We start from the raw sequence: 26,883 nt of genomic DNA, 5'->3' as shown, positions 1-26,883 counted from the left end.
CGTGCTCGTCACCCTTCTTTACCATTCGGATAGTGTCTTGAACGCACGAACAAAACGCTGCTGTTTGGGTATAACAATGGATTATTTGGGACCAAACCAACATTTGTTATTGAAGTAGAAGTCCTGGGAGTGCATTCTGACGAAGAACAGCAAAGGTAATAACATTTTTCTTATAGTAAATCTGACTTTGGTGAGTGCTAAACTTGCTGGGTGTCTAAATAGCTAGCCGTGATGGCTGGGCTATCTACTGAGAATATTGCAAAATGTGCTTTCACCGAAAAGCTATTTTAAAATTGGACATAGCGAGTGCATAGAGGAGTTCTGTATCTATAATTCTTAAAATAATTTATGTTTTTTGTGAACGTTTATCGTGAGTAATTTATTAAATTCACCGGAAGTTTGCGGGGGGTTTGCTAGTTCTGAACGTCACATGCTAATGTAAAAAGCTGGTTTTTGATATAAATATGAACTTGATTGAACAAAACATGCATGTATTGTATAACATAATGTCCTAGGAGTGTCATCTGATGAAGATCATCAAAGGTTAGTGCTGCATTTAGCTGTGGTTTGGATTTATGTGACATTATATGCTGTCTTGAAAAATGGGTGTCTGATTATTTCTGGCTGGGTACTCTGCTGACATAATCTAATGTTTTGCTTTCGTTGTAAAGCCTTTTTGAAATCGGACAGTGTGGTTAGATAAAGGAGAGTCTTGTCTTTAAAATGGTGTAAAATAGTCATATGTTTGAAAAATGGAAGTTTTTGTATTTTTGAGGAATTTGTAATTCGCGCCACGCCCATCATTGGCTATTGGAGCAGGTGTTCCGCTAGCGTAACGTCTAGATGTAGGAGGTTAACTGACTTGCCTAGTTAAATAAAGGTGTAAAAAAAAAAATCTGCCAAATCGGTGTCCAAAAATACCGATTTCCGATTGTTATGAAAACTTGAAATCGTCCCTAATTAATCGGCCATTCCGATGGATTGGTCGACCTCTAATTGTTACCCAATTTAAATTAATCGTGTAACAATTAACTCATTAGGATCTGGGGCACCGCGAGAGCGTTTCTTTTAAAGAGTTAAACTCAAAGGTCTTTACCTTTCACATCTATAAACAGTTTATTGCTTATAAGGCTCTGATTGTCCAAACAGGTTCTTTTGAAGATATGCTAGTTAGCCGTGTCGATGGTTCCCGGTGGGGTCATGAGAGTACCGTAATACGATGGTTTGAACAGAGTAGTAGAATGGTCTCACTTAAATTCGCTTTTCAAGATACTTTACTTGGGACAGGTAATCAGCCGTACCAGTGATTGTCTTAGAGGTGAGTTTATCGTCTCTACCTCGTGTTGAGATTCAACGTTCAGACCACTTTAATCGTGCAGTTGCAGCTCAACGCTTTGCTGGTCTAGTATGTTAATTTCTTAATCAAACATTTTATACAGTTTATTCGAAAGGGGTGGTTCCGTCAGGCTGACACGCTCTCTGACTGCACTCGGGCGTGACTTGTCACTTGTACAAAGTTATGTAAAACATTTCTTAGTTCTTCAAATCACATCCCTCTCTTAACAAAAACACTCAATTTTTCATATTACCTGCACATCACATGGGATGGAAACTTTGTACATGTAGTGGGTATACTTTCCAAGTTACAGTATTTCCTTTATTGCATTTTTAAATCACAAATAACAAACAATATGTCATTAGTGTTCTATAGATCACCTCTGACCATTCCCCACGTTCTATGTCAGGAATATTGTGCCAGTATTTGCTTTTGAACGTGTTCGAGTTTCACCGGGAAAAAGTATCTTGAAGCAAAGGACATTCCTTTGGTGAATGTTGGAGAGGGAGACCTGAATCTTCTCCACTTGATTTACAACAGGACGTGATCTGTTAATTCCCACTAGTCACTTCCTCCTCCCCTCTGTTGGTGAGCGGAGGTCTGATTTGAAGTTATTCATTGCAAACCTGATCTATTTGGATTCTCATGGACAGTCATGACTTGAGTCTACCTCACACAATAACATAGACCTAATATCTACTCAACTCTTTCTAATGTTCTCCCTTCCTAACTCGCCCCAGACACACACATTACCATATGTGACACGAGTGTGGCGTGACTGACAGTAACACTGGTCTGTGTGGGACAGATGGAAATGGAAGTGAGTGACAGGCAGCAGTGGCCAGTCTTAAAGGAGAGAGATGGGCTGGTCCCTCCCCTGAGGTTAATGAGATTTGGGCCGAGCTATGTGCCAGGCTCACTGCCCTCCTTGCCCATGCTTGGCCCATGTGAGGAGCTCCCTGGCAGCGCTGCCTGGGAGTCAGTTGACTTGTTGGGTGGCATGCAGCCTCTGGCCCCTGCTAGCTAAGGAGATCAAGACATCCATTCTGAATTGTTGGCCGAAGTCCCTCTGTTTCCTTTTGTCTTTTGCAATTGAATAAGTAGCTTTGCTGGTCCCAGAGAAGGGAAGAAAGAAAGCTATTCTGTGATGTCTTGGAGAGCAGGTTTCTGTTGGACAGCAGTATAAGATCCTGGATTAGGACCTTATTTTCCCCTGCTGAAGTGGAAACCTGTTGTTGCTCTGCAGCTGAGAACTAGAACAGACACATTGTTTGTTTGACTTCTTACAATTGATTAAGGATGGAAAATTATTTCATGCTGGGGAAGAACTCATGCTGAGAAAAGAAAGTCCAGCATCTGAAATCCTCTGGATTTGTAACACTTCCGGCTATACAGTGTTTGTGTGTGTGAGAGAGGAGGAGGTTGAATTGTGTGTGAGTCCCTGAGAGAGGGGGAGGGGAGGTAGGACACAGCCCTCTGCCTCAAGCTGCGGTTGGACACTGCGCTGCAAGTCCTCTCAGGAGGCTGGAGCACTCGGACTTTGCTTTTCTTCACTGCTTTACTCAAACACAGAGGGACTGGGGGAAATGTAGCCTATAGATAAATGGAGAGGGAAGGAGGTGTGCCACTACAGCGCAGCAGAAGGCAGCCGCCTACCTACATCACACAGATAAGACTGGGCTAAGTAACTGTCAGTCTGTCACCCAGGGATTGGGTCAGGACCTGAACATCCCTCTCTTTACATTCCTTTACTCCGACTCTTGGATCCAAAGAAGAGGGCTGTAGACGGGTCAGGCTAGATCTCTCTCCGGCCGGTCGACAGAATGCATCTGGTGTTGGAGTCCTCTCAGGAGGCTGTGCTGGAGATGCTGCCCTATTTTGTGGAGAACGCCGTGCTGACCCAGACCGAGATATGCCGCATGTGAGTTTAGTAGAGTGCTGCGAAGTTCTGAAATGGTACCCCATAGATAAATGGAGTGTGTGATCTACAAGAATAGAAATGCTGTTACATTTCCTAATTTAGCCTAACTTAGTATGTGTGGTTCTTAGACCGTAGTGCGCCCAGTGCTTCTTAGTTGTGTAGAATGGGAGGATGTGTATGACAGATAATACTCAGTGGTGTACAAATGCAATAGGAGGGCTACTGGGATGTTATTGTGTACTATGTCCTCTTTGGAACAATACCTGCTAACTTTTTCTGTGTAAAATGTCATATAGCCTAGCTACTGGCTTGACATTTCCATAGCTCAACAGAAGAGAAATCCAGTGTTAATTTCGTGAACAGAAATTTAGTGAAATATTCATCAAACATATTTTTCAGTGGCAATTGACGAGACTGTAACTGACTAAATAGACCTAGAAAAAAAGGAACTAAACCAAAGTTTTGACTAAGACGAGCCAAAATGATCTCTGACTAAAATCTGACTAAGTGGACTGGACAAGAACTTTTTGGAGAGATTGAGAGCTTTTCAGTGACGAGCACAATTAATATTAGCAGCACAGATGCACAGTTCTGTTAAGCAGTGGAAAGGATGCGTCACACCCGGCAAACACAGCCTACATCAACTGGTGAGCTGCAGGGAGCAAGCGATGAGTGTAGGTAGACAGTCTGCTCCGGCCCTGATTATACACACCGTGCAGACGACACTCTTGCGTCACTTTAGCTAACCAGACACCACCAACCTTCTAGTACCTACACAAGCTGCTTTACGAAGTAAAAAACGGCATTAAGTTTAATAGTAAAAGTCTTGCTGTTTTTTCTCTCCCCTGAGTAGGCTATAGAAAAGTAGTCTCTTTGAATTTCTTGTCTCGATCAACCCTCCTACTTTTTCCACTGCATTTCATATACAGGTCCTGTAGATACATTTCCATCTTTTCCTCAGAAAAAACTGTTTGATTCTAGCCAGTTGGCTACCGTTAAAAAGACATGACCCGTACCGGTGCTACATAATTTATTTCTATTGTATAATGGCGCGGTGCATTTTCCATTCATAAAGCATATCGCAGGCCGTTCTAAAACAAGGCTACTTGTGGACTGGACCGTTAATCATTTGTTTAGGCTACACCTTGTTCAGTCATGTTGCATCATTTGCTAGCTATAGCTTTACAACTTGAGGCACATTCACCACAATGCAATGTTTTGGAATGTTCAGATAGAAGTATGCAATGTAGAACAAACTTGCCTCTTACATGTTGAATAAGGAATAAAGTCTGCCCTATTCATGGATTTTCTATCTGCAATGTTTGAGAATTTTTCATCTCAACGTGGCCATGGTAACATTACCAGTAGCCAATATGCAAACATTTGGTGGCACAGAAAGAAGGGAAAAGGGATAGAAGACAATTTATTGACTAAATTCCTCTTGCCACTAAGCTTTATCTGACTGGGTAAATAACTTTCATTTTTTAAGTTGCTGTGGACCCAGTGACTTAGACTTGAACACATGGACCAGGACTCGAGCACTGGGACTCAGACTTCAGCCATAGGGACTTGTGACTTGACCATTGGTGACTCGGACCTGAGCACAGGAGACTTGGGACTCAAGGTTTAGTGACTCGACTACATCATTGTGCGAAACAGTCATAAGCCCCCATTCTACTTTTGGACATCAATGTGGCTCTGGCGTCTGTGGAACGTTCATAACAGTGGCAATGACTTGACTGTGTGATGGAGGTGTGCAACCCATACTACTTTGCCAATAGCCTACTTTGTGGCACCATCTTGTGATTGTTCTCTCTCGCTCTCTCTGAACTTGTCTGTCTGTTTTGTATGTAATGTGCAGTATCTATCTATGTATGCTGAATTTGGAATTTACATTTACATGTTTTATTTAACTAGGCAGATAATTACATTATATAATGTAATATTATTCTTTTATCTTTGTCATATTTCTGCTGTTGTGAAGAGAATAGGATGTTATGCAGAAAAATTTTGGTAGGACAAGGCTATGTATGTTTTGTGCACATGGAAGATTTTATGTTTACTATACGATTATGAGGCAATACAAATGTGATGTGACTAAAATGAAAGGGCATTTAGTTGACTAAATTGTCCCACTGTTTTAGTAATTTTGACAATAACTAGACAATCATTATTCATATATCAAAAATGTGACTAAATGTGAGTGCACTCAACAAAAAAAGAGTAGCCTAAATTAAAACAGGTCCGATCAAGTTCATGCACATGACAAGCCTGATACTAATAGTAGTCATACATTTGTGATTGTATGAATTCTGCTCATTCAGAATCAAGAGCCTGTCTTTCCTGTCCTAGAAGAATAGGTACTCCATGGGATCATTGAGGCTATTTGGCAAGTCTCTGTGTCACTGTCTTTGTTTGCTGTGAAAGCAGATATATTTTTAGCCCAGGTTTTAGTGGAGAAGCTGATAGCAGAGTGCTGGAGGCTCGGTGACACCAGGGCAGAGGCTAGTTAATTAGACTGTCTTGAGTGTGGTTCATGGTGGTGGACGTAGGGCTGGTAATTTACATGACAGGAGAGAAAAATTCACGTTCAGCACAGCCTCCGGTTTCTCACTGTGGTTTCTCACTGTGGTTTCTCACTGTGGTTTCTCACTGTGGTTTCTCACTGTGGTTTATGCATGCAGCCTATTTCAATTGATCACACAGCAGTGTACAGTTCATTTGGAAAGTATTCAGACCTCTTTTCCCACATTTTGTTACGTTACAGCCTTGTTCTAAAATGGATCAAATGAACATGTTTTCCTAATCAATCTACACACAATACCCCATAATGACAAAGCGAAACAGGTTTTTAGACTTTTTTTTGAAAATGTATTAAAAATAAAAACAGAAACCTTATTTACATAAGTATTCAGACTTTTTGGTATTTGGTATTTTATTAGGATCCCCATTAGCTGTTGCAAAAGCAGCAGCTACTCTTCCAGGGGTCCACACAAAACATGAAACATAATACAGAACATCAATAGACAAGAACAGCTCAAGGACAGTACATACACTTTGCTATGAGACTCGAAATTGAGCTCCGGTGCATCCTGTTTCCATTGATCATCCTTGGAAGTTTCTACAACTTTGAGTCCACCTGTGGTAAATTCAATTGATTGGACATGATTTGGAAAGGAACACACCTGTCTATATAAGGTCCCACAGTTGACAGTGCATGTCAGAGCAAAAACCAAGCCATGAGGTTGAAGGAATTGTCCGTAGGGCTCCGAGACAGGATTGTGTCGAGGCACAGATCTGGGGAATGGTACCAAAACATTTCTGCAGCGTTGAAGGTCCCAGAGTACAGAGAGATCCTTGATGAAAAACTGCCTCAGAGCTCTCAGGACCTCAGACTGGATTCACCTTCCAACAGGACAACAACCCTAAGCACACAGCCAAGACAATGCAGGAGTGGCTTCAAGACAAGTCTCTGAATGTCATTGAGTTGCCCAGCCAGAGCCCTGACTTGAACCAGATTGAACATCTCTGGAGAGACATGAAAAAACCTGTGCAGTGACGCTCCTCATCCGACCTGACAGAGCTTGATAGGATCTGCAGAGAACAATGGGAGAAATTCCCCAAATACAGGTGTGCCAAGCTTGTAGCGTCATACCCAAGAAGACTCTAGGCTGTAATCGCTGCCAAAGGTACGTCAACAAAGTACTGAGTAAAGGGTCTGAATACTTATGTAAATGTGTATTTCAGTTTTTATATTGAATACATTTACAAATAATTCTTAACCTGTTTTGCTTTGTCATTATGGGGTATTGTGTGCAGATTGAGGGAAAAAAACTATTGAATCCATTGTAGAATCAGGCTATAACGTAACAAAATGTGGAAAAATTCAAGGGGTCTGAATATTTTCCGACTGCACTGTACTATTACTTATGTCCTCTGATGGCTGACCTCTGCCAAAATAAAATGAATCAAAGTGATTAAATAGAAGTTCTTAGTCTCACTAAAACCAGCCATATAGTAATTTCAAAACTAGACCATTTTCTTTTAAGGAGGGTCAGTTATACCATAAGGACCCCTTACTCATGTCCTCATTACATGTGGTGCAACCAGACCACTCATGGTCAGTAAAGTTATTTACTTTGGAATCACCCTGATCACAACCATAAACTATCAACTCCACCTGCCTTATAGATTAAGATAGAATATGAATATTTCCATTTTTAAAAAGCTTATTTTGCTTTGTCATTATGGGGTATTGTGTGTAGATTGAGTAATTTTTTCCTTCATTTTAGAATAAGGCTGTATGTAACGTAACAAAATGTGGAAAAAGTCAAGGGGTCTCGATACTTTCCAAATGCAATGTATGTGCACTATCTAAAAGAGAATAGGATAATTACTTAAATTTAGTTTTTTAGTAAGAGCGAAATACTGTAGTTTTATTTTACTATGCTATAGGGGTAATAGAATGATATCCTGCCGAGATATCACCAGGTTATGCTGAAGAAGGCTCCAAGTGATAGGCTAGATGGTTGAGGTATAAAAGTGTTTGAGGATTCTCTAGCACATACAGAGAGTCCTAAAGTTTGACGGAGGTGCTCCATCTCCTATAGATTTAGCTAGATGCAGCTCTACCTCATATTCATCATTCCCTGACAGGAGCGCCTCCACACAGCCTAATAAATCTCAAAACAGGGTCATTTCAGCAAGCCATGACACCCACCATCTCAGATATATTTTCTGTAGTTAGAAACGGATACGATTAGAGTTTCTGCAACATTTTGTTGAAATATAATTTAATCTCTGAGAAACTAAGCTAATTTATTCCATCCAAATTGTCCATTTTAATTGATCAAATTTAATATAATATTCAATAAATGTAGTTCCTAACATCCTATTTGGGCCAAACTTTTTCTTTAGAACAATGAGTAAGACATGAGGAATCCAAAGAAATGGCCAAAAGCCACACATGGACCCCCCCCCCCCAAAACCCCACACTAATCCTACCACAAGAACAAGTATATAGTTTGTTTTCCATGTCTGATAAGTAGTATGGAGCTGCAGCTCTGAGTTTTGTTTCTTCATCCTATGTCATGTATTCCCAGTGAATTGTTTTTTTTTTTTTTTTTTTTTTTTTTCCAACAGCAAAAAAATCTCCCCCCTGTTAGGATGGGACATAAACCTATCAACGTCAATGACTAATTTCTCTGAACGGGGAAAAAAACACCCCCAAATTCACTGGGAATACATTACATAGGATAAAGAAATTATACTTTGAGGCACAGCTGCTCCATACTACTTGTCAGACATAGAGAACTGATACTATATACTCGTTGTTAGGGTGGAATTGGAATGGGGTGTGGGTGATTCGTGGGTGGTTTTTGACCATGTTTTGGATTCGTCATGTCTAACTCATTGTTCGATTAAAGTTTGGTCCAAATCGGATCTTAGGTACTATATTTATTTAATATTAATGAAAATGGCCTATATGGGTGCAATCAATTAGATTTAATTCCTCAGAGATCTAATATATTTCAACAAAATGTTGCAGGAATGCTATCTGTTTCTAACAACCGAAACGATTTCAGAACAATCTGCGATGGTGGGTGTCAAAACCCTCTTTCTTGTGCATTTTGAGGTGGAACGACCCAATGTGAAGGAGAGAAGCCAAAGTGAAACAAAAGCGCTTGTGATTAGCGGCCGGCCACTCCTATGGGTCTGTCACTGTGGAACGCTGTCTCTGTGGTGGGGGTGGGTGGCACAAAGCAGAGCCTGTTTCGGCGTTATCATATGCTTGGGCCAGGCCGCCTCCTCCTCCTCGCCTGGAAACAGGAAGTCCAGTCAGGGACAGACAATCGGGGAGGGGGTGGTGGAATGACTCTGGGATGGTTCTTGACCCTTACTGGGCTGAAATGTGATCTCTGAATGTTTAGTTTTAAGTCAGACTTTTGCCATCGGTTGCTCGGAGGATGTTATTGTCTTAATTGAAATACTGATATATCGGTAGACATTTAACATGCGCCTATTCCATAGGCTCTGGTGTTGTCTAGTTTTCCTGTTTTTTGTTTTATTCCTGTCGCTCTCATCACACTTGTACTTTCCAATGACGTGCCTGTTTGCTAGACTGCACATACAGGGTACATTGGGTATATGTTCCACCCTGCTGTCAGGTGGATTTACGAGCCTGGAGAGAGACTTATTCTGTAAGCACAGTGAAAGAGAATAATTGGCGCTAGCATAGAAAACAGCTTCAGCCCTCACTTTGTCTTTCACCACCACCATGCCCTATTAGTTATGTCACCTGCAGAATGCACAGGAACTCAGAGGGTGGACATAATATCCTAGACAGGTGAGACTTGTAAATGGCGTGTGTAGCTCAGAGGAATGCATTACAAACTACTGCAGCTAATTATTCAGTCTGTTTTGCATTTGGCCGGGCTGGCAGAGACCTGACAGATCCCATCAGGATGCAGCAGCTTATGCAGGCCAGGGGAAAAGGCCAGATAAGCATTCAGGATCAAAGCTTGATTCATAGCTGCTGTAGGTTGAGGCTCCGGCTTCCTCTTATAACCTCTTTGGGATCGGTGTCCCGCTAGCGTTCCACTACGACAACATCCAGTGAAATTGCAGAGCGCGAAATTCAAAATACAAAAATCGTAATATTAAACTTTCATGAAAATACAAGTGTCTTACATCGTTTAAAAGCTTAACTTCTTGTTAATCCAACTGTTGTCAGATTTCAATAAGGCTTTACGGCGAAAGCATACCATGCGATTATCTGAGGACAGCGCCCCACATCAAAATACTTTTACAAACCAGCACAGGCGTCACAAAATCCCAAATAGCGATAAAATAAATCACTTACCTTTTGAAGATCTTCCTCTGTTTACAATCCCAAGGGTCCCAGCTACACAATGAATGGTCATTTTGTTTGATAAAGCCCCTCTTAATATCCAAAAAAGTCCTTTTAGTTGGCGCCATTGATTTCATGAATCAACTCGTTCAACATGCATACAAACAAATCCAAAAAGTTACCGGTAAAGTTCATCCAAACAAGTCAAATGATGTTTCTAATTAATCCTCAGGTACTCTAATATCTAAATAAAGTATACAATTTAAGGCGGAGAATAGTACGTTATTCATCTTCCCTATTTAACAAAGTGCACGCACCTCATTCATGCGCACAGAAGACTACTTTTCTAATGAGGGACACCTTGGAAAAACTACAACTACTTGTTCATTTTTCAAAAACAAGCCTGAAACCCTTCCTAAAGACTGACCTCTAGTAAGCCATAGGAACTGTCATATGGGTCCTATCTATTTGTTTTTCCCATAGGCTATCATTGAAATGACCTGTGACCTCAAACAAAACATTTTCCGGATGTACTCCTCGGGTTTTCGCCTGCCATATCAGTTCTGTTATACTCAGACACTATTTTAACAGTTTTAGAAACTTCAGAGTGTTTTCTATCCAATGCTACCAATTCTATGCATAACCTAGCTTCTGGGCCTGAGTAACAGGCAGTTTACTTTGGGCACGTCAGTCATCTGGAATTCAGGATACTGCCCCCTAGCTTTAAAAAGTGAAGAGGTTAAACTTGGCTTACTGCTGACCTTTTACAATTGGGTTTAGTGGCTGAAATACTGGGTGCCTGTCTGGGCCTCCTGACCTGGGCCACTTTTCTTGTCTGTCTTGTCCCAGGTATGACTTATCTTCTCATCTTCACTTTCTCTGTAACATGGCGCTCTAGAAGGTGTAAGGATTCTGTTATAGAACCGGAACAGTTTGACTCACACATCACAGTGTTGAACTGTTGAGTGACCATGTGGCTCAGTCTGCCCACATTGTTGCATGATCCAGTTTCTAACGGCTCTCTCCATCTGTTGTTTTTCTAGCCTGAGCGAGAGCTTCTTCATGGTGAAGGGTGCTGCCCTCTTCCTGCAGCAGGGCAGCAGTCCTCAGGGCCAGAAAGCACATCCCCACCACAAACATGCAGGTGAGTACCTACCACACAACCACAGGACAGGACCACATGGGCTGCCATGTAAAGTGGCTAAATGGTCCCAAGAGTGATTGAGACTTTGAATTTTTGACATGACTCTATCCATCTTACAGACAGTGTTGTTGTGGTGGTTTTGTCGTGTACTTTGTTGTGTAGTCTGGTCTCCACTTTCTACCTGTTCTCCTGGAAAACTTGAGTTGAGGTGTCTGGCTGATTTATTAGTATGTTCCAGACATGTGTAGCTTAGGCAGATTAGTGGTGAAGTAGGCCTACAATAGGCTATGTGGCTGCTGGTAGTGTTCAGTAGTGTAGGCCTACAATAGGCTATGTGGCTGCTGGTAGTGTTCAGTAGTAGGCCTACAATAGGCTATGTGGCTGCTGGTAGTGTTCAGTAGTAGGCCTACAATAGGCTATGTGGCTGCTGGTAGTGTTCAGTAGTAGGCCTACAATGGCTATGTGGCTGCTGGTAGTGTTCAGTAGTAGGCCTACAATAGGCTATGTGGCTGCTGGTAGTGTTCAGTAGTAGGCCTACAATGGCTATGTGGCTGCTGGTAGTGTTCAGTAGTAGGCCTACAATAGGCTATGTGGCTGCTGGTAGTGTTCAGTAGTAGGCCTACAATGGCTATGTGGCTGCTGGTAGTGTTCAGTAGTAGGCCTACAATAGGCTATGTGGCTGCTGGTAGTGTTCAGTAGTAGGCCTACAATGGCTATGTGGATGCTGGTAGTGTTCAGTAGTAGACCTACAATAGGCTATGTGGCTGCTGGTAGTGTTCAGTTGTAGGCCTACAATGGCTATGTGGATGCTGGTGGTGTTCAGTAGTAGACCTACAATAGGCTATGTGGCTGCTGGTAGTGTTCAGTTGTAGGTCTACAATGGCTATGTGGCTGCTGGTAGTGTTCAGTAGTAGGCCTACAATAGGCTATGTGGCTGCTGGTAGTGTTCAGTAGTAGGCCTACAATGGCTATGTGGATGCTGGTAGTGTTCAGTAGTAGGACTACTTGTGTTCCATATAAATCGAAACAGGACACTGAGGGTTTGTCATCTGGCAGTTATCAATGTTGTAGTCATGTATCCGAGAGTCTATTCAAAGCTTCAACCTCATGAAATCCATATGGTATACCATATATAGGGCCTTGTGTTTAGCCACCAGTATTATGTAAAGGAGGATATTTCAGGTGTGATTCTGAGGCAGAGGTTTTAATTGGTTAAAGACAAGATCCTGCAGCTGCTAGGGAGAGCTTAGCATGCACTCTCAATATCACCGAGAACCATGGATATGTTTTTCTCCCCTTTACTCACTGTTGTTCAAGTTTGACTTGTTTCTCATTGTTGTTTTCCTTGTTTAAGTGAATTCAATAGGAATTTAGAATGGTTTGCGTCACCAAGTGAATTGACTGAACTTCAGGACATTCAGGATTGGCTGCTAGCCCGCATTAAGTGTTTGTGTTGGTAGGGAGTTACTGGAGGATGCAGTCATGTGTTTCTTATAGAGGACGTACTGCCTGTGGAAAATTAATAGGCCAGGTTTTTTCTGGGTTCTTTGCTATGGGACAGAATGTTTTCAAGTAGGATAATCTCCCAAGCTTGGACTTTGGGCAACATATTGGCCTGTAGCCCACTGCTAGTGAACATTGTGCCGTATTGTAGTTAGAATACTTAGCGGTGCCCTCAGGTTGTGAGCTGACTGATTTCTGATCCACACTGTGCAGTTCCTTCGGTCTGAGAAACAACCGTTGTATTTTCTCAAAGCTGTAACAGTGGTGGGAGATATATCTCATGAAAACACTGCCTAGTGAAAAACTTGCAGAACTGCCAGCACAAAAAGAAAGATGCCTGCATGTCAATTGAACTTGGCCTTAACCAAACCAAATGCAGAGATTAGCATTTGTCTCAGTAGATTTCTCTCGATCTGACAGTGAAGACTGAGTGTCTGAATTGGGCTGAGCTGAGAAACTCCAATCGCCCCTGGCTGTTATGATCCAGAACAGTTGCAGAGTAAATTACTCACCTACTAATACATGTAAATGAATATATGTTTGAACGTACCATGAAGCAGAGGAGCAGGGGAACATGCCCAGAGCCAGTGTGCCGCTGACAGCTGTAATAAAAGCTGCCCAGAAGGAGAGGACATAGTTTGTTTGCCAGTAGTCAGAACACCTTGACTGACACATACTTGGCTGCCCCTCTTTACTCATCACTGCAGTGGTTAGGCTTGTCATTTAACCCCTTGTTATCCAGTAGCTCCCTCTTTGCCTGTTTGCGTCCCAAATGTCTCCCTAAGCCCTATTTAGTGCACTACTTCTTTTGACGAGGGACCATGAGGCTCTGGTTAAATGTAGTGCACTACATATGGAATGCGGTGCTATTTGGTACGTAACCTTTCTCTCACCCCACTTCCTCAGGGGAACTTAGGTCAAGCTTGGCATGCTAGGCTCAAAACATTCCAACGTGACAGAGAAGAAGCGGTGTTTAGGTGTGGTTTTATGGTTAGCTGAGACTGAGTTGTGGGTGATCAATTTGTAGATGACAAGCAGGAAAGTGTCTTTGGCCTGTTGCATGACACTAGCCCATTGTGCCTGCACTTACTCACTCACTCAACAATGGAGTACATTAAGATGTCATGTGGTATGATGAGTGTTCAGTTTCAAATGTCAAGATTTGTTTTATAGGACTAATCACATAAAACCATGCTCTCTGATAATGGCACTGACCGACCAGGTGTTGTCATGGTTGTCTTTTAGTCTTTGTTTTATTTTATTCTCTCTCAACAGGAGACTTACCTCAGCACCTGCAGGTGATGATCAACATTCTTCGCTTGGAGGACCGAATCAAACTGGTAAGAGACATGTGCAGTGACTAACCACCTGGCACTATGACACAGACAAACTGCCTGAATGCTTTTTATTGTGTACTTAAGACTCGTTTACTCACTGTAATTATTAGCTCATGAGAACATGTTTGAACGCGCGCAGGAGAGCATTACCAAGTGTTTCCATGGTTTCTGTGAAATGAAGAGTTTGTTAGTTTGTTACCTACCACTATGTTCTCACACTCCATTGGAATTATGCCTCCCATGTATTTAGAAACTGTTTTTGACTGAGAGAAATGACTTTGGAGGACTGGAATGTGTGTGTAATGGTTTGACTGTATGGGTGTTAGGCTCATTTTCCCAGGGTCAGGCTGTGTGTACCATCAATGTTCACAGTCAGTTTCTATTACTTAAGCAGGTTGACATGCTGGTAGAGGTGGATGGACATGTAGCGGCATGTAGCAGCCTAGTTGTTTGTGTGAAAGAGTTGATGAAGCTGCCGTGTCCCCTGCTGCAGGCGGTGCGGTTGGAGAGTGCCTGGTCAGACAGAGTGCGTTACATGGTGGTGGTGTACACCAGCGGACGGCAGGACACAGAGGAGAACATCCTGCTGGGCATAGACTTCAGCAACAAAGACAGGTGTGTATGGGTCTGGGCCCGCTCACGGGTCTGCTCACTTGCTATGGTCGTCTTTGATGCAGATGTTAGACCCTTGTTGAAGCAGCATCTCCATTTGAAGTTGTTTTGGAACGTAAAACCAGATGTTGTGTTGATCTGCTGGGAACGTGTCTGTGTGTGTTGTTCCCAGCAAAAGCTGCTCCGTTGGCATGGTGCTGCCTCTGTGGAGTGACACCAAGATCCATCTGGATGGAGACGGGTGAGTGAGTCCCCCATAGAGATACAACTATTCTATATCTGTCCCGTCAGTCAGGCAGCCCCTTCCTGTCCATTCAGGGGAGAAACAGCTCTTTTTGGTTAAAACTGTAATAACTTGAATACCTGTACAGAAAAGGATACTGAGCTTATTACAGATATCACCTTCTCCTTTCACACAACCTAATGTACTACAATGACTTGTGTTTTGATAGAGCCAGTTATGTTGAAGTAGTGGTTACTGGATGTTATTCAGTGTGGGATCAGGGAGAGTCATCGCCTGTCTTGTCTCCCTCAGGGGTTTCAGTGTGAACACAGTGAGCCGGAATCATGTCTTCAAACCTGTGTCTGTACAGGCCATGTGGTGAGTATACAACCGTAGGAATGACTGCTTAATACATTGTTGTTATTGAAGCAATACCACATCAATTAATTGGCTGCTGACTTCATAACAGAACACACTGTTGAGGCATTTCCATACTGACTCACTTTGCCGTCTAGTGGGGTAGAGATGCATGTGCATGCAACAGTAAATCAATCAAATGTATTTTATAAAGCGCTTTTTACATCAGCAGTTGTCACAAAGTGCTTTACAGATACTCAGTTTAAAATGCATGCCATTCACTCTTGTGAATCAGCTCAATACACATTAAAAGCTTAAAGGTCAAATACTGCATCACATTTCTCCCAGATTAACAAAGATGGTTGATTAAAGATTCATTGACCCACTATTGACCAGTGTCTCTTCCTAACCCTTGTCCCAGGTCGGCTCTGCAGATCCTCCACAAGGTGTGTGAGGTGTCCCGCAGGTACAACTACTTCCCTGGGGGCATGGCCCTTACCTGGATGGGCTTTTATGAGAGCTGCATCGCCTCGGAGCAGAGCTGCATCAATGAGTGGAACGCCATGAGAGACCTGGAGACCTTGAGGCCTGACTCCCCCACCATGTTTGTTGACAAGTGAGTCAACAGAAATTGCCAATGAATATGAAATAACTATACCTGCTCGTCGAACATCTCATTCCAAAATCATTGGCATTAATATGGAGTTGATCCCCTTTGCTGTTATAACTGCCTCAACTCTTCTGGGAAGGCTTTCCACTAGATGTTGGAACATTGCTGCCTGGACTTGCTTCCATTCAGCCACGGGCATTATTGAGGTCGGGCACTGATGTTGAGCAATTAGGCTTGGCTCGCAGTCAGCTTTCCAATTCATCCCAAAGGTGTTCGATGGGGTGCAGGCCAGTCAAGTTCTTCCACACCAATCTCGACAAACCATTTCTGTATGGACCTCGCTTTGTGCATGGGGGCATTGTCATGCTGAAACAGGAAAGGGCCTTCCGGTAACTGTTGCCACAAAGTTGGAAGCACAGACACACTACAATGTCATTGTATGCTGTAGCGTTAAGGTTTCCCTTCACTGGAACTAAGGGGTCTAGCCCAAACTATGAAAACAGCCCAGACCATTATTCCTCCACCAAACTTTACAATTGGCACTATGCATTGAGGCAGGTAGCGTTCTCCTGGCATCCGCCAAACCCAGATTCGTCCGTCGGACTGCAGATGATGAAGCGTGAGAGAATAGCCGAATCCACTAATTCCACTGCTCCAGAGTCCAATGGCGGCGAGCTTTACACCACTCCAGCCGATGCTTGGCATTGCAAATGGTGATCTTAGGCTTGCGCATGGCTACTCGGCCATGGAAACCCATTTCATGAAGCGCCAGACGAACAGTTCTTGTGCTGATGTTGCTTCCAGAGGCAGTTTGGAACTCGGTAGTGAGTGTTTGCCACTGAGGACAGACGATTTTTACGCACCTCAGCACTCTGTGGTCCTGTTCTGTGAGCTTGTGCGGCCTACCACTTCGCGGCTGAGCCGTTGTTGCTCCTAAACGTTTCCACTTCACAATAACAGCACTTACAGTTGACCGGGGCAGCTCTAGCAGTGCAGGAATTTGACGAACTGACTTGTTGGAAAGGTGGCATCCTATGACGGTGCCACGTTGAAAGTCACTGAGCTCTTCAGTAAGGCCATTCTGCTGCCAATGTTTGTCTATTGAGATTGCATGGCTGTGTGCTTGATTTTATTCACCTGTCAGTAACAGATGTGGCTGAAATAGCCGAATCCACTAATTTGAAGTGGAGTCCACATACTTTTGTATATGTAGTGTATATGAAACGTGTGACGGTCCTGGAGGGCTGCTGGTTCTGACTGACCCTTTGACTGAGAGTAGTGTGCTGATGAAACCTCTGTTTGTGTCCGCTGATGCAGGCCCACAGAGAGGGAGCGGACCGAGTGCCTTATCAAAGCCAAACTCCGAAGCATCATGATGTTCCAGGATCTGGAGAATGTCACCTCTAAACAGGTGAACAGAGAGGAGGCATGAACATGAACTGCGTGCCATCTCTTTATAGTGCACTACTTTGACCAGGGACCACTGAATAGGGTGTCATTTGGGAGGAAGTATTAAAAACAAACATTTTTATTACAGCCTTAATGACTTGTAGTGTAGTGTAGTCTTCAGGCAATTTCGGTCTAACATTATTTATATATTTGAAACCATTAATCAGTAATATTACAAGGAGAAACGGTAGAATATAAAGTGGTTGGGAGTTAATGACTGTGCTGTCCCGTCAGATCCGAACAGAGCTGGAGCAGCATATGAGCTGTAACCTGATGCAGTACAAGGAGTTCATTGACAATGAGATGCTGCTGATCCTGGGCCAGATGGACAAGGCAACACTCATCTTTGACCACCTCTACTTGGTTAGTCACCTGGCAACATTTTCCCATCCAGAACTGCTTGGCAACACTCTGGCCTGTTCCCATATCTGTTTGTGTTCTTGCAAACACTGTTGTTGTCATTGGCACAAGCAGACTGGCATTCGAGCCACTCACTTAATCTGATTGATCGAGTACATTTTAGAGTTTCTCATTGGTTGAGATAGGATCTATTTGTCTCAATGAGATTTGGCCTACTGAAGCCATGGTATTTGGCTGATACTGCTAGCAGAGAAGTACCCTGGAAGAGCAACATTTGGACAGCCCATTGCTATAAATGTCATAACTGTGTAATATGTTCAGTCTATCTAACATTTTTCCACATTTGTTTGCAGGGATCTGAATGGAATGCCTCCAATCTGGAGGAGCTTCAGGACACTGGGTAAATGGAGCCTTTTTTGCTAGCTTCCAAACATTTCTATTCCATAAAATTATTTATTTATTGGCTCGTGTGGACTTGTATTTATTTTTAGGGGCTCAAAGGTTGTCATGATAAAACCCTAATCTATAAAACATTGGTATGTCAGGATATTATGGGGATAGTGTCTGTCTGTCTTCATCCAATAACCGTCTCCTTACCAGGGTGGGCTATATCCTCAACGTCACCAGGGAGATAGATAACTTCTTCCCAGGAACATTCTCCTACCACAACATACGGGTCTATGACGAGGAGACTACAGACCTGCTGGCCCACTGGAACGAGACTTACAACTTCATTGTTAAAGCAAAGTAAGTCCTGTTAGCCTTGAAACAGGTGAGAGTGACCGAAGGACAGAGATGGCGAGAGACAGAGCGGATAAAGCAAGCAATGGTTTACCATTACACACTCCTGTGTAATCCTCTTTTTATTCATACATATAGATAGGTGGCTCTTGGTCAGAACCACGATGATAGTAAATGTATCTTTCTGCTGCTTTCAATTGAGGTACAATAATAGTAGCTTCCAGAGAACTGTGAGTGACTTGACTGGAATGTAATTAAAGTGACACGAGGTAGTGTGCCACTGTCCGTGACCAAGTTGTCCTAGAGAAGGGAGCTGAAGATGGTTACCACTAGCAACCCAAAGGCTGTCATTATCTTTGTCTGAGTGACAGAACTAGCAGAGGATTCTACTCTGATTCTCCTAACTACTCTGCATTCATGTTGCGTTAACCCTACCAGGAAGAACCACTCCAAGTGTCTGGTCCACTGTAAGATGGGCGTCAGCCGCTCGGCCTCCACCGTTATTGCCTATGCCATGAAGGAGTATGGTTGGTCGCTGGAGAAGGCCTACAACTTGGTCAAGCAGAAGAGAAGCATCACACGGCCCAACGCAGGCTTCATGAGACAGCTGGCTGAGTACGAAGGCATCCTGGACGCCAGGTACAGTCACGCTACGCCCTCTGTAATTACCATAGCCCAGATCGACTAGGGAAGCCCAGCAAGGGATCAAAGCACTGAAATACTGCCCTAGGTTATAGATTTTTCTGTATGTTATGTGTATTATCTGAGTATATCTCCCATGCTCCTCCTTACCCCCCTTTTGTCCACTTCCAGTAAGCAACGTCACAACAAGCTGTGGCGTCCTGACCGTCCCGACCCAGACTGCGACCTCCCTGAGGGCCAGCAGGCCCAGTGCTGTGGGAGGGAGGACCCAGGTAATCAGATTCCTGAACCGGTGATGTCCCCCTGCTGTGAGGAGGCTCTGGGGGAGAAGGGGGCGGCACGTCCCCTCTCCCCCTGCAGGATGATCAGTCTGGAAGTGGACCCCGCCTACAACAACTACTACTTTCGCAGGCTGTCTGACTCGGCCCTGGACAGTGACCCCTCCACTCCGGTGCGCGCTCCGCCCCTCCTGGACATGGAGCGGGTCTTCATAGAGATAGAGGACGTGGAGCGGGATGCCCTGCTGGATGACGAGGCCTTTGGGGGGCAAGAAGGCCTGACCCACTTTGGTCAGACTGGGGAGGGGACAGCGGCCCAGACTTGCTGCCGAGGACCAGAGCCCCTGGAGGAGCTGCGCCTGCGTCTGGAGTTCAGCACCGTGGAGGAGGAGGACGAGGAGGAGGCACAGAAAGAGGAGGCAGAGATGGAGGCACTAGCACAGACAGGAGGAAGAGGGGAGAGTGCAGGACGAGGGGATGGTGAAGGAGAGGTGGAGATGATTCAGGAAGAGGAGGGAGAGAAGGAGGGCAATGGCCTGGACCTGGTAGCTCTGAATCAGAACTCCAACAATAACAACCACTTTAATACCTTTTCCAGCCTCAATGTAAGTGTTTATTTATTTATTTTATTTCACCTTTATTTAACCAGGTAGGCTAGTTGAGAACAAGTTCTCATTTACAACTGCGACTTGGCTGTGTGGAGCGGTTTTCATTATGGTGTCTTCTGTCTCTAATATACAGACAATTCATATGTATATGTAGTAGCTCATGGTAAATAGATAACTGAACTCATAAAGAGTAATGGTTATTCTTTGTTTCTGACTTCTTGTTTCCCCTCTGTTTAGGGCACTGCTCCTTCCAAACCTGCTCACCCAGTCAAGCCTTCAGGCCTCTTTCGATCAGACGACAAGCCCAGCCATGGAGTGGAGATACTGACCCAGGATGCCGGTCTCTGCCTTAGCACACTGGGGAGGGGTGTGGGGTTAAGTGTCTCTGTGGAGGTCCCCAGTCCCACGCTCCCTCTCCCATTCACCTTCCCCGACACACCCTGTTCCCCCAGCCTGCTGCACCCCTGTAGCCCGCTGTGTGACTGTGCCAACTGTGTTGCCCCGCCCTCTATAATTCTACCTGATGCCCAGGACTCTCCTTGCTCGCTGACATCTGAGGACAGGGCTGACATTCTGGAGGGTGAGTCTGAGGGTGTGGAAGGGAAGCTTTTAGGGGTCTCTGAGGCTCTCCCTGTCCCAGAGCTGCTGAGCCTGGAGAAGGAGAGGCCGGCGGTGGCCTGCTGCGTGGCCCAGCAGCAGGAGACTCTAGTGCAGCTACAGAGGTCAGGGCTGGTCCGCCGGAGGGCAGAGAGGCTGGAGAGGCTGTCAGGTCTGTCCCTAGAGGGGCTTCATCCCCTGGAGCTTCCAGAAACCCCCAGCTCAGGGGCCAGAGAGGGCACCAGTCCTGTGGAGGGGAAGTTCTCAGCTTTCCCAGGAGACTTCCCCAAGTCCTCCACACTATGCCCAGTACGCCTAGAGCCGCTGGTGGTTCCTCTGCCTAACGAGACCCTGCTGGGGGCAGTGGGATCTGGGGGGCTGACGCCCACTTCCTCCCCCCACGGCTCCACACTGACACGTAGCTCCAGCAGTGACAGCATCCGCAGTGTGAGGGGCAAACCCGGCCTGGTGCGCCAGAGGGCTCAGGAGATCGAGACCCGCATGCGGCTGGCCGGCCTCACCGTGCCCTCAAGCCTCAAACGCTCTAACTCACTGGCCAAGCTGGGCAGCCTCAACTTCTCCTCTGAAGACCTGTGCTCTGTCTGCTCCTCGGACGCTGGCACCCTTCTGCTCCGCTCTCTTTCCCCAGAGCCAGGCCGAGAATGGGAGTGCCCCACCACCTCCACCTCTTCCTCTACCTCCACCTTCACCTCCACCCAACCCAGAGCACAGAGGGACCAGACCAGCCCAGAGAGAGCACTGCCTGGGGGGGCCAGGAGCTGACAGGAAGGATGGAGGGACACTCCTCCACCCATCCCTCCATCCCCCACTCTGAGCTGGAGGGTAACACAGATTTTGGAGAGGGGAGAAGGATAGTCAAATGTGTGTGTGTGTGTATATATATATAGAATTATACATATATAAATAAACATTTGAATAATATATATTAATATAAATCCACATCATATTGAAGAAAAAAGATACAATCCAAATATTATACCATAATCCAGATGGTATTTTGGTTAGACTGTTTTTGCATGGAGCTCAATGAATGTGTGTGCGAAGATGAACCTCGTACAGAAGACCTTGTCTCCATCAGGACTTTAAAAAGCTATTTTCATTCCTGGTCCTCTGCCTTTCTAGCTGTCCAGAGATCAGAATTACAGCTTCATCATTATCATCACCACCATATTCCTCATTATCATCACCATCCTATATATATACCTTGCCTTCCACAAGCAGTGGAGATGACATAGATTTTTGAATTAAATGTTCTGTTTGCTTTACCATTGGTTAATGGTACAAATTGTGTTGATTGGCATAGTTGCTGTCTTAGAGTTGATAATCAGATGATATTGATTTTGCTGGCTCTCATCTGCTGAAGTTTCACCAAAACAAAGGGGGAGAAAAGGGCGTGGTTGTCCATGCTGTATTTAGCACTGCTCATCTATCTTAGCTTCAGTAAACATTTTTACAGTAAGAAATATGACACTTACAGAGACCATAAACATGTCATAACACAAAGCACCATTCATTTGATGTGCAGTATGTTGTTTGGAGGACAATGGCTGTCACGTGATGGGTCAAATGTGTGACATCACAACGGTCCTGGAGTGTTGATATGATGAAACATTTTCTTCCTCTTTTCACCTCTGTGTTACAGATTATCCGTTCCAGGTTGTCGGTTGTTTACTAACAATGTGATATTAGAAATGTGATTGTAAATTATACAAGCATAGAATCAATTTCCTCTGCTTCTGAGCCTGCTTTGTATTTGGGGATTTGAATAATTTTGGGATGAGCCAAATAGATGTCACAAATCATTTTCAAACAATTCAGATCCCAAAATAATAAAATACAATAACAAAAAGACCATAGCCCTCCCTGCAAGTACTGGAGTATGATTCCACTTCTGTAACAAAAGTCATTCCTCCTTCCTTCATGCTATAATATTCTCCAAGCTTCCAACCTTTACCTGTGGCAGAACGTCTACATATAATTCCAGGAGTCTTCTGGGACCATTCTACCTCTGACGCCACGGTGATGTGGTGCTTTTCATTTTGTTCTAGCAGTTCTACAGACCTGCTCCTGTCAGGTGAGAGGCTCACATGCCGTATCGGATCTCTGCGGGCTGTATGTTGTATGCAGGGTAGTCCATAGTTGTCTGATTTCTAGTCTTAAATCTGCTGAGCCTCCAATGTCTGGACACTCAACAGCCAAACCTCACCTGAGATTCAGCAACAGTACAGTGGGAAACATATGACTCCTTTACTGCCCTCCCTTCCCATTAGCCTGTGTCTAGGCCTGGGTTTACCAGTGTTTTGTAGAGGTCCTTTCTGAGATCGGAGTCCCCTATCAGAACCCTCTTGTGATTTTGCTTTGCTTCTGGATAACTGCTGGCTACGTTGAATGCTAATCTTATTCAAACTGCTCTGGGTCAGTTTTATAAATTGAGCATAGGGGTGGCAGGTAGCCTAGTGGTTAGAGCGTTGGACTAGTAAGCGGAAGGTTGCATCATCGAATCCCAGAGCTGACAAGGTTAAAATCTGTTGTTCCACCCCTGAACAAGGCAGTTAACCCACTGTTCCTAGGCCGTCATTGAAAATAAGAATTTGTTCTTAACTGACTTGCCTAGTTAAATAAAGATAAAATAAATAAAATAGAACTTCTCTCCCTCTGTAACTGCTTGTTGATTCACGCTTGTCTGTAATCATGTCCTTTATTGCATCTGAGACTTGGTCTTTGAACTGAGTTGCGCTGCAGAATCAAAATTCTGAGCAGTTGCATACGGGAGTCATACAAAGTCTTCTTTAGTTTCCGGAGACGGCTTCTCTCTGATCTTTCCTCTGTGGGACTCTGGAGGGTCACACCATTCCTTATGCATGAGGCCATGAGATCCATGATGTCTATCCACTTCCATCCTTGTTCTTTCTCTCCCTGTCTCAGTACTGCTCCCCTGAAAAGTGTACCACTATTTCACGTTCCATGTAATTCATTCCACTCAGCTTGTCTTCGTGTATAATTGAAAATAATATCAATTGTTAATTTAACATCTAGCAACTTTGCCATAGATTTTTTTGTCTTTTTTTTTTTTTTACAATGTTGCAGTCAAATATTTGCTTTTGAAATTATTTTATAAGTTCAGTATTTCTGTATGTTTGTGCATGAGAATAGTTACTGTGAACTATTTATGAAAAAAATAATTTTGAATAGGTTCATATTGCACATGCATTTCTCCCGCGTATGAGAGCACATGACGCATTTACTGCATGTAAATATGTATGTACAGTAGTCGATGACGTTACAGAATATACTGCTGTATAGTACTGTATGTACGTGTCTTAATATGGAGAGCACAGACTTAGTTCTTCCCAATGACTCCAGTTCCTGTGCGGACACACTGTTTTACTGCAAGCAGTGTACTTCCAGTTTTAATCACTTATGCTGTGTGTTTGTGTATGTATGTACATATGCTATTTTATTGAAATGTGTCAGTTGCCTGTGTTTTTTTATTTTGGTTTTTGAAAAGGTTTTGGTTCTACTGGGCATAACCCAAACAGCCACTTACCACTAAAATCTTGACCTCAAAGAAAGTGTTAAATTAGCTGAACATTGCCTCTGTCATTGTACATGTCTACCATGTCAAAAGACATGTCTACCATGATACTGTGTAAAAGTGTGTATTTGGTGTGCCACACAAACACTGATGTGATTGTGCACATACTGTATACAGGACCTCTGTAGAGATGTCTCTGTTTCTCCCCGGTTTATACCCTTGCTGCTTCCATTTTGGGATGAGGGTTTAGTTGTTGTTTTTTCTTTCTTGCTGCACACTAGATGTAGAGAACAGAGCGATGGACGTGCTTCCCAGGTGCAAGGCCAACATCTCTGGACAGCAGGGCTGTCCTATGGTGTGTGTGTGCATCATGTAATATGCGCTACGTTTTAAAATGTGTGTGGCAATCTAGACTCCTTTCACAATGGATGCCAACCTGTGTTGTGGGGTGTGTTGTCCAGTGTGGTGCCCCTTAACCCCATCTAGGTTGCCACTTGGCATCTGATGCTGCACACAGTGCGACTGGAGGTCATTAGTGCTATATGAGTGTGTGAGCTGTTAGTTCACTTCCATTTAGGTTTGATTTATGGACACACACTAGTGCCTTAGCTGTGAGAACAGAGGCATAGAGGTGTGTGTGTGTGTGTGTGTGTGTGTGTGTGTGTGTGTGTGTGTGTGTGTGTGTGTGTGTGTGTGGTGCTGCCAGTATTGCAGAGGATTTGGATGGTAGGGTTTGATACATGATGGGAGTGGGACACTGACGAGGCTTCCCTTCCTCTTTAGTAGAACAGTGGCCCTGCATTTCTGTTCATTTTTATTATATATATTTTTTTCTTTCTAACGATAGACCAAGGTGTGAAACAGGAATCTGAAGCTTGGTGTTCCTTTTTTGAACCTTCTGGAACATTCTTTGGTTTGAAGAGAATAAATCAATATTCTCTTCCTTGTCCCATTCACATGTCCATCAGGGTTTCCAAGATGGGATTTTGATTCCAAATTGTTAGTGCTCTTTGAAATGTGGGATAGCACAAAGGTTATATCTATGGGTGTTGTCACTAAATAGACACTATTGAATCTGTTTAATATACAAAATGAGAATCATGATTATGTCAATCATTTATTTGCGTCTGTGATCTGTTACATCTTATGTATTGCACCTTTGGGAGAAACAGAAGAGAGACCGTAGGATCATCCGCATACTCGCATAGTGTCATACCGATAGATGAGTGTTCATATCACTAATGATTTATGAAGCTTCTTATAGGCATAAAGTCAAACCAATTTGAGAAAGATCACAGCGATGGGTTTCTCCACAGTTTTTTGTTACCATTAAGTATGCAGTGATTTTTGGTACTGTACATTTGCTGTAGTTTGAATGCATTATGCACTTTTTTACATTTGTTAAAATGTACTGTTTATGAAAATAAACGTTTTTTCATATCACAGAAGTATGTTTTTTTTATTTTATTCTCAAAATGAAAACATGTGGCTTTGGAATACAATGTCATAACTCAAAACTATTACTGTTGGTATTTTGAGAAAAATAAGAACCACACCATAGCTTTTTATCTGCTAATTAACAGACACAGTTACTCAGCAGGGAGAGGAGGCATGTGGTTTCATAATCACTGTCTTACAATATATTTATATTCTCCTGACATTGAACATGAATTCACAAAGGGAGATGTGGTAATAAATCCTCGCGGTGACACATAAGATGGTCCTCTGATTGCTACAGGCCCACTGTGAGTGATGAAATATTTCATAGAGGGGAGGGATTGACGTTGCTAAATATCGTTAAGTGCATGGGTCAAGACTCTGCACGATTGACTTGCATCTTAATGCTCCCATCTGTATACCTTGGCAGGAGAGTTGCGTTATAACAGCCAGGTTATGTAACGTTTGGCTGGCGGCCCCAGCTTGCATGACATCAATGAAGCACACTTTCTGGTGCAGGCTCTGGTTCCTCCTGGTCTGTATGGTAGTGTGTGTGAATAATGATGGACTGTTCTTCATAAAATGACATGTCGAAGAGGGGGATGGAGCCATTGCTGCACTGTTATGTGAAAGCCTTTAAGTTAATTAAAACATGCTTCTCCCGAGGCTATGTCAGTAGGGCAGTGTTCATTTCGTCAACAAAAATAGTACCAAAAATATTCGTCAAACACCTATTTTTCAGTGGCAATTCACTAGACTATAACTGACTAAATAGACCAAGAAAAAAACAACTTAACGAAAATGATTTTTCATTTCAGTTGACTAAAACGAGATGACAAAAGGTATCTCTTTTAACCACGTTTTTATGAAAGATAAGTCATACTATATATAAAACAAAACAAATCATGACAGCTGTGATGGAAACAGAAGGTTAGTTTCGATTTTATAAATTCCGACAATTCCTTCTTTTGACATGGTGTAATCTTTTTGTATCAGTAAAATGATATCATTGTGTAGTTATTTTTTATTTTAATATTATTTTGTTTCTTTAGAGAAAATATATGTGTAGTGATGTCCTATGTTTTTTTGTTATTGTATTGTAATTCGAAATGTAATATTTTTTTATCAGTTTGAAAATACCATTCTTTATGCGGATTTCTGAATAGTCACATAAATCTGTCTCCAATTGGATGGAAATCTGTTGACAAAAATCTGACTAAGTGGAATGAATAAGAGTTTCTGGAGAGATGGAGAGCTTTTCCATGATAAGCACAATTAATATTAGCATGCACATCGCAGTTCTGAAAGGCAGTGGGAACGAT

General features: G+C 43.4%; 1 protein-coding gene across 3 annotated transcripts in view; it reads left to right on the top strand.

The window, feature by feature from the left end:
• Positions 1–25,572, top strand: part of LOC115200215 (protein phosphatase Slingshot homolog 1) — a 51,989-nt gene extending 26,417 nt beyond the window's left edge. Inside the window, exons 1-14 of one of the 3 annotated variants that reach the window (XM_029763080.1) lie at positions 2,776–3,257; positions 11,151–11,251; positions 14,030–14,094; positions 14,585–14,706; positions 14,876–14,944; positions 15,239–15,304; positions 15,705–15,899; positions 17,211–17,304; positions 17,577–17,705; positions 18,056–18,102; positions 18,303–18,449; positions 18,882–19,082; positions 19,257–19,968; positions 20,209–25,572. In XM_029763080.1, coding sequence (XP_029618940.1) covers positions 3,160–3,257; positions 11,151–11,251; positions 14,030–14,094; positions 14,585–14,706; positions 14,876–14,944; positions 15,239–15,304; positions 15,705–15,899; positions 17,211–17,304; positions 17,577–17,705; positions 18,056–18,102; positions 18,303–18,449; positions 18,882–19,082; positions 19,257–19,968; positions 20,209–21,351 — 3,189 coding nt within the window. In that variant the 5' untranslated portion in view covers positions 2,776–3,159 and the 3' untranslated portion in view covers positions 21,352–25,572. Of the gene's footprint in view, positions 1–2,775; positions 3,258–11,150; positions 11,252–14,029; positions 14,095–14,584; positions 14,707–14,875; positions 14,945–15,238; positions 15,305–15,704; positions 15,900–17,210; positions 17,305–17,576; positions 17,706–18,055; positions 18,103–18,302; positions 18,450–18,881; positions 19,083–19,256; positions 19,969–20,208 lie in introns of those variants that run through there. The other 2 variants (XM_029763079.1, XM_029763078.1) reach the window with 2 other exon arrangements.
• Positions 25,573–26,883: the final 1,311 nt, after the last annotated feature.

The sequence above is a fragment of the Salmo trutta genome, chromosome 9 (assembly GCF_901001165.1).
Source record: "Salmo trutta chromosome 9, fSalTru1.1, whole genome shotgun sequence".
Classification (NCBI taxonomy): Eukaryota; Metazoa; Chordata; class Actinopteri; order Salmoniformes; family Salmonidae; genus Salmo; species Salmo trutta.
The sequence above is the reverse complement of the archived record's forward strand: the minus strand, read 5'-3'. Positions and strand labels throughout refer to the sequence as shown.